General features: G+C 42.9%; 2 protein-coding genes across 2 annotated transcripts; one reads left to right on the top strand and one right to left on the bottom strand.

Annotated features, from left to right (window-relative positions):
* The first annotated feature begins 1,957 nt into the window (after nucleotides 1-1,957).
* On the top strand, nucleotides 1,958-2,930 carry LOC307086391 (serine/threonine-protein kinase MAK-like). Its single transcript, XM_079751582.1, has 3 exons — nucleotides 1,958-2,062; nucleotides 2,354-2,620; nucleotides 2,861-2,930. Exons 1-3 carry the CDS (start codon nucleotides 2,012-2,014, stop codon nucleotides 2,897-2,899), a joined length of 357 nt encoding a protein of 118 aa, XP_079607708.1. The 5' UTR covers nucleotides 1,958-2,011; the 3' UTR covers nucleotides 2,900-2,930.
* Nucleotides 2,931-5,492: 2,562 nt separating this feature from the next.
* On the bottom strand, nucleotides 5,493-6,603 carry LOC307086489 (transmembrane protein 14C-like). Its single transcript, XM_079751716.1, has 4 exons — nucleotides 6,488-6,603; nucleotides 6,280-6,381; nucleotides 6,082-6,169; nucleotides 5,493-5,971 (listed from the first exon to the last, which is right to left on the bottom strand). Exons 1-4 carry the CDS (start codon nucleotides 6,561-6,563, stop codon nucleotides 5,914-5,916), a joined length of 324 nt encoding a protein of 107 aa, XP_079607842.1. The 5' UTR covers nucleotides 6,564-6,603; the 3' UTR covers nucleotides 5,493-5,913.
* Between the last annotated feature and the right edge of the window lie 135 nt (nucleotides 6,604-6,738).

The raw sequence follows: 6,738 nt of genomic DNA, 5'->3' as shown, positions 1-6,738 counted from the left end.
ACAATATAACGATGATTGGCCAATAAGGAGTTATGCATGTTACAGCATGGGTCAGGGGATTCATCGAATGCAAACCAATGCACAAATGGTACTGGGATTAGGTTCTCCCTAAAGGGTGTCCCAATGTTCAAAAGTAGGCCTCAGAAACATCCCCATCTCTTGTGAAGGACAGGCCATAACAAGTGCTCTTTGGGGGGGCATGGAGTCAGGGAACATCACATCCCAAACGGCACCATCAAAGAATACTGCAAAACTTGTGATGGCTTCTGGGTTTGGTGCTGTTCCTGAAGTTCGAGTTTAGGGATTGACCTGATTGTGTTATAACAAGTAAAATAATCTTGTTTTTCCTATGAATGTTTGATGCGGGTTGGTTTTATGTTTTCCCCTAGGCTTTTTCCACCGTGACCTTAAACCAGAGAACCTGCTGTGTACAGGAACAGAACAGTAGCCGTTTTTATTCAATGCAATTTTTTGGTATAGCTATGTTCTTTAGATGCATGTTTTTGGTGTGTAGGCAGGGACTAGTCATCTTGTGCAAGGATGCCTGGCTGCAGGTATAAAGGCACTCGGTCAATTTAGACAGGGGTACAATATAGTCACTGACTTATGGGCTGTGTGTTTACTTCCCAAATCCAAACCTCCTACCACCCCCGAATGGTACGCCATAAGTCTGGCAGAAATGAATAAACAAAGATGTATCAAATCAATATGAAATTATATGGAGGAAAATTGACCATACTCATTTGGTTTTTTTTGATAAAAATTGGTCTATGAAACCCCCCCCCCCCAGAAATGACCTTTTAATTGCTTGTATTGCTGTTTATGGGTGAAATTATTGGCAGCCTAGAAAACAAATGTAAATGTCTAAATAAACAGCAATAAGTGTACTGGCCTGATCCTCTGTGGCGTCTTTTGACGGTGACTTGGTAGGTGGTACTTGGGCGGTTGGGTCCGGGGTGTTACAGTCTGAAAAGTTTGCAAACCTCTAGACTTAAAAGATAGACAGAACCAAGTAAGGGCTCAACCTGTGTCTCCTCTTTTCGTAATGACCCCGAACATATGACTGGTTTGGTGTTCGTTGTACATCTTTGTAGCTGCATATTCTGGCTTTATTTTGCCTCCTTATGTCATGTGTTATATGCAACGTTTTTACCAGAAATGGTCTTGGTAACTTGTTACCACTGATCTTGTTTAGGGTTTGTTACACAACTTTTGTACCTGCAAAATGGGGATTTATTTGGCTTATGTCATCATTTGTCAGGATTGTTATTTTTTATTCTGTTGCTACTTGAATATATATATATATATATATATATATATATATATATATATATTTGATTTATATATTTCATTCTATTTAATTGTATTTATTTTAAAGCACTTTGAATAACCGCTGTGTATGATACTGTGCTATGCAAATAAATTTGACCTTGACTTTGACTTTTGTGACCTTGTGACTGCTGAGCAGGTACCGCGCCCCGGAGATCCTGCTGAGGTCCCCCTCTTACAGCTCCCCCATCGACCTGTGGGCCGTGGGCTGCATCGTGGCCGAGCTCTACACCCTCAGGCCCCTGTTCCCCGGAACCAGCGAGGTGGACGAGGTCTTCAAGATCTGCCAGGTGCTGGGGACGTTGAGGAAGGTAGGTGAGGACGATGAGACGTCTGCAGTGAACGCAACCAACGTGTGTTATGCGCAAAATAATTGATTATAGCAATTTGCTATAGCAAACCGCTGATATCTAGTTAAAGGCGTAAAAGGTAAAGAAATACCTGTCAAGTTAATATACAGAGATGTAATATAATATATACAGCTTTGCCCCTTGCACTTTGCCAGAGAAAGTCATTCTGCCGTTTGAAAATTGTATTATTTATTTATTTTTCCTTTCCACACTAGTTGGACTGGCCAGAGGGCTTCAACCTGGCTACTTCATTGAACTTCTGCTTACCCAAGTGCGTCTCCACTAGCCTTAGATGTCTGGTGCCCAATGCCTGCCATGAAGGCATCACTCTCATGAAGAACATGCTGCAATGGGACCCTTGTAGAAGGCCATCTGCTAGCAAGGTAACACTGGAAGACAACTTATTGGGTTGGGATCGCATAAAATTAAGAAGGATTATGCTGGTGTGACTTATTTCTTGTCAACGACATCTCAATAGAAAAACAATGAATGTTTTGCTCTATATTATTGTCTGTATATTCAATCACTTGACAGTTGTTTAAGTCACGATTGGTTGTTACTTTTAGTAGGAAAAGATCAAACAAACAAAAAAAAAGAACAACAAAACAAAATGTCTCCGGATATACGGCATCCATGCTTCAACTTGACATGGATACCGTGTCTAAACTCCCCAGGCTCTGCGGCACCCCTTCTTCCACGTGGGCCAGGAGCTGGGCCCTCCTTCCAGGTACCTGGAGAAGCACCAGGCCCAGGCAAAGGCCCGAAAGCCTCTGTCTCTCTGTGAGGACCATCTCCATCTACCGGCACTCTGCGAGAAGCAGACCCACCTGACCGAGGACTGGTTAACCCTTCTGGCCGGCAGGGACCACGGCTGTCCTGCGGCGGCCTACTCCCCACTGCCGCAGCCTCAACCGCTAAGCCTGGGAACAACCAGCCAATCGGTGAGCTCGTTTGGTCCTAATCACCATCGTCAATGCTTTTTTGGAATGTACCTTTGTCTTCTTTGTCTTCGGATGCAAGTATACTTCCGTTTTCCGAATATTTTTAAATGTATTTTCAGTGGTTAAATCATAAATTATCAAATGCAATCTTAACTATGAAATCCCATACCTTAAAATAAGGTAATACTCCCATTTTTATATATGGAATAAAAGCTGGATTTCTATGGGACTGCTAAACAGGTATGGAAGAAGCAGAGGACTGGAACTAGAAGCGGGTAAAGGCTTCGGGGAGGGACGTCGGTCCAAGCCACTGAAGGCTGCGATGACACTGAGGATGCAGCTCCCAACTCTAAAACACCCAGCCTCTATCGCTGTACACAGAGGCCGCTGAGCGACTGCAACTTCCAGTGAGAAACAGCTTTCTGCTTCGTATCGAAAGGGGCAGGTTTTTTTTTAAAGGCTCTGGTAGACTGTAATGACTCGTCATTAAACACACAGCCCACAAGTCAGTGACTATATTGTACCCCTGTCTAAATCGATTGAGTCGATTTATACCTGCAGACAGGCATCCTTGCGCAAGACGACTAGTCCCTGCCGACACATCAAAAACATGCATCGAAAAAGTGTATCGAAACATGCAACGAAAAAACAAAGTTGTAAAAAAAAAGTGCAATAAAAAAAGGTTTAAATATAATAACTTTTTTTTTTAAAATCTGTTTATAATGTCGAACAGATCAGCAGAGACGAAGCATCAGAGGGAAAACTGTGTAACCCAACCACCAAAAAGCAGCAGGCCAAACAGAGCGGACGTCATCGTCTCCTCGGCCAAGCAGCACTACCTTCGCCATTCCCGATACGTTCCTGGTGAGGCCACCCCCCCCCCCCCCCCCACTTCTATAAATCTACTTCAGAGTCTGACTTTGAAAAACCTAGTAGAGCTATGGGAGTAGGAAGGCCACAGGAGCATGGCCGCTAGTGTGGCCCCCTCAAATATGGCAGAAGCAGAGCGAAAGAGAGTTTTCCTGGAAAAGGAAATTGCACTTAAAACTGAAAGCGGAACACAAACACCAGGGGAAAACGACACTGGACAGGCTCTGAAAGAAAACACTTCTGGGAAGGATATTCCAGCGGGCACCAGCTTCCTTCGTAGAGGATGATTTTAGTTAGTGAGGTTAACCACGTTAACCTCACTGGGAAGACGACTTGTGAGAAGCACAGACTTGGAAATGCAATCTAAAATGTAACAGGTGGAAAGCATTGGGGTGGTGGCAGATGAAAGGACAGAATGTTTACTGCAAAGAAACCATCCTAAAAGCCCACATCATTAAATCTAATGGGGTGTAGCAAACATATGAGGTACAGCCTCGCAGATTCAGCAGCTTCTTCAACAAAACCCAGCCAGACAGAGGGCGTCTTCTTGGGGTGGTGGCCCTTTTGATTTGTGTGTGTGTGTGTGTGTGTGTGTGTGTGTGTGTGTGTGTGTGTGTGTGTGTTTGTGTGCAGGAGTAAATCCTTTTACCGGACATCAAACAATTGAAGGAAACATCTGGGACAGAACATTGAGTATCGCTGCGTGCCAGGAGTCAGGACACACCTCTTTCAAAGGTAAGAAGTGTTTCATGGGAGAATCAGACTCCTCTGACATCATGATGTTTAGTGTCAGATTGTCATGGCTGCTCACTTGACAGTCATAAATATTTAAATTGCTGGACAAATGAATATGCATTGTTCACATACTATACAATGTGTGGGTGGTCATTGAACAGCTATATATGGTAAACAGCCATCTACACATTCCAAACAAGGATTGATCAGTCCTGATAGCTCCTATCAACAGGTCATCTAAATGGGTTCACTTTTCTCTCATCAATTGGGCAAAGCTTGTACAAGGACTTTCTGGTTCACCGACCACAAAGTGCAGCGAAGAGTGAGAGTACTCTCTCGCAGTTTCTCCAATACAAAAGTCACAGAGAAAAATAATGGAATGAATACCGGCCATCCAACACCATTGGTGTTTGCGAACTACGCCACTAATTACATCACACACACGAGGACAACGAAAGACAAGCCCATACGGTGAGAAGGGATGAGTTGTTTTTGTTTTTTTTAATGAGCCGAGGCAAACCACAGTGTACTCTACAGAGGAATAGGTGTATTATTCATGTTAACTTAGCAGGGACACAAAAAGAACATATTGTCTCTTCATGTTTAATTGATGAGATCAGGCAAGTATTAAGCACGGGAGGACCGAGGGGATCGCATGTTCACTAACGAGCCAGGCCAAGATCAGGCCCCAGATCACTTTCCCTCGTTAGGGATACTTGGGTAGGCAGACCTAAGATCAGTGATGCACGTTCATATCACTTTGCTGTGACTTTTAAATCTGTGATTGCAATCCTTTTTAAATAACAATTACAGTTTTTGCATTCCTACACAAAACTCTCGTAAGGAGGGCGTCTCTCAAAGGGTCTCATCTTAGGGTCAATTGACACCAAACCTCAAAATCTGTGTCCAAATGTATATGGACTGGAGTCATGGAATAAACTGTAGTCCTTCACCATGGACCTCTTCTGCCTCCTGGTGTCATCTGCTCAGACGGCGACGGATGGAGGAGAACTGTGAACGCAAAACCTCCCGGACCCGACGGCGAGAGAGAAGAGAGGGCTGTCTCTCTGTCCAAGAAGCCATGCGTGGCAACAGTGTTCGGGCGAGTAGATTGGTCCGCCAAGTACGGCGGCAATCAAAACCGCTAGCAGGTAGCCTTAGGATGCTACGCTCAGAGCTTGAGGGGAGAGGTCCTCCTCCATATGCACTATGATGAATAAACGCACAGAAAATTCTTGATTCATTTTGAATTCATTTATTTTTGTAGAAGAATGGTAGGTACAATACTGGAATACAATTTTGAGAGCCAAATAAAGATTTGTTTTGCAGCTGGTAAACCTTTATATCCAAACAGAAAGGCATTGGTTTAACGGGTATAGAATACATGAAAGGCCTTTTACAAAATCGGTTAAATGAACCAATGTACACGTTGTGTAAAAAAATGTAGCATTGTCAATAAGAAAAAGTATATCATTATTATTCATATCTGTAAAAAAGCATTCTCATATAAAATAAAACATTTCAAGTAGTTGTTATCCTTACCAAAATATATTCAGCATCTGGAAAGTAAACTAAGCTTATGACTCAGAAGCAGTCAATTGTGTTGTCATATGAACATAGTTGATGGTCTTGCATTCATTTTTCCCCCAAATGATATTCATCTTACTTTCAATGACAAACCAAGATTTTCAGGTTTGGTGTGGCCTTGTGGTCATTCCAACCATAATCTTGCCCATCATCAATAGACTGAAAATACATTAGAACAAAATGCACTGCTGTTATTAGTTATTTTGAATCTGTTGGGATGGGTATTGCATTGCAGTCACAAAGACGGACAGCATAGTCACATTATCTACCTCGTCAAGGCCATCAGCCCAGCAGGCATGAATTTCCAGGAGTTGAAAAACCTCATTCCCATCACAACAGCCAGTGCTCCTGATATTCCTAGGTTTGCAGTTGGAAGGAAACTTCATTAAAAGGGTTGGTAGCCAACGGCGGGAAGATGTTACGATGTTTAGTTTAGACTTTGAAACAATCCAAGTGTGTTTACTCACCAAGTGAAACCCATACATTTTGGGAATTTCTAGAGGTCAGATAAGCACCGAATCCTGCCAAGATTCCAAAGACTAGTCCGGCGACAAGAGAGGCGACACTACCTGTGTTGCAAAACACCCTTCGTATAAATAGAGGTGCAACAAGCCTGCTGCTTGCTCTCTTGCATGGAACGTAACAAATCTCGGCCGACCTTAAGACCTAACTTACCTGCTTTAATAAAGCCCACGATTCCCCCGGAAACCACCAAGGCTGCGTACCCAAAACCTATCCAGTCTATTGCCATTATGGAATAGGTATTGTGCCGCTCTGCTTGTATCCATAGGGCAGGGTTGTATATAATTATGTGTACTTCCGGGTTATGCCAAGAAAGTAAAGCTTAGTAAAAGGTTTTGACGACAAAATAATAATTCAAAATACAAAATAATTCAACATGCAAATTTGACTTTAAGCATTTTCAT

The sequence above is a fragment of the Pollachius pollachius genome (assembly GCF_949987615.1).
Source record: "Pollachius pollachius genome assembly, chromosome: 14".
In the NCBI taxonomy this organism is placed as follows: Eukaryota; Metazoa; Chordata; class Actinopteri; order Gadiformes; family Gadidae; genus Pollachius; species Pollachius pollachius.
Note: the sequence above shows the minus strand (reverse complement) of the source record. Positions and strands in the feature narration are given on the sequence as shown.

Excerpts from the sequence above, each read along its gene's own strand:
- LOC307086489 (XM_079751716.1), bottom strand. The coding sequence starts at position 6,563 with ATGGCAATAGACTGGATAGGTTTTGGGTACGCAGCCTTGGTGGTTTCC. Across the intron at positions 6,170-6,279 it reads AAATGTATGGGTTTCACTTG|GAATATCAGGAGCACTGGCT; the intron begins GTGAGTAAACAC and ends CTGCAAACCTAG. Across the intron at positions 5,972-6,081 it reads GGGCTGATGGCCTTGACGAG|TCTATTGATGATGGGCAAGA; the intron begins GTAGATAATGTG and ends ATGTATTTTCAG.
- LOC307086391 (XM_079751582.1), top strand. The coding sequence starts at position 2,012 with ATGAAGAACATGCTGCAATGGGACCCTTGTAGAAGGCCATCTGCTAGC. Across the intron at positions 2,063-2,353 it reads GAAGGCCATCTGCTAGCAAG|GCTCTGCGGCACCCCTTCTT; the intron begins GTAACACTGGAA and ends TAAACTCCCCAG. Across the intron at positions 2,621-2,860 it reads TGGGAACAACCAGCCAATCG|GTATGGAAGAAGCAGAGGAC; the intron begins GTGAGCTCGTTT and ends ACTGCTAAACAG.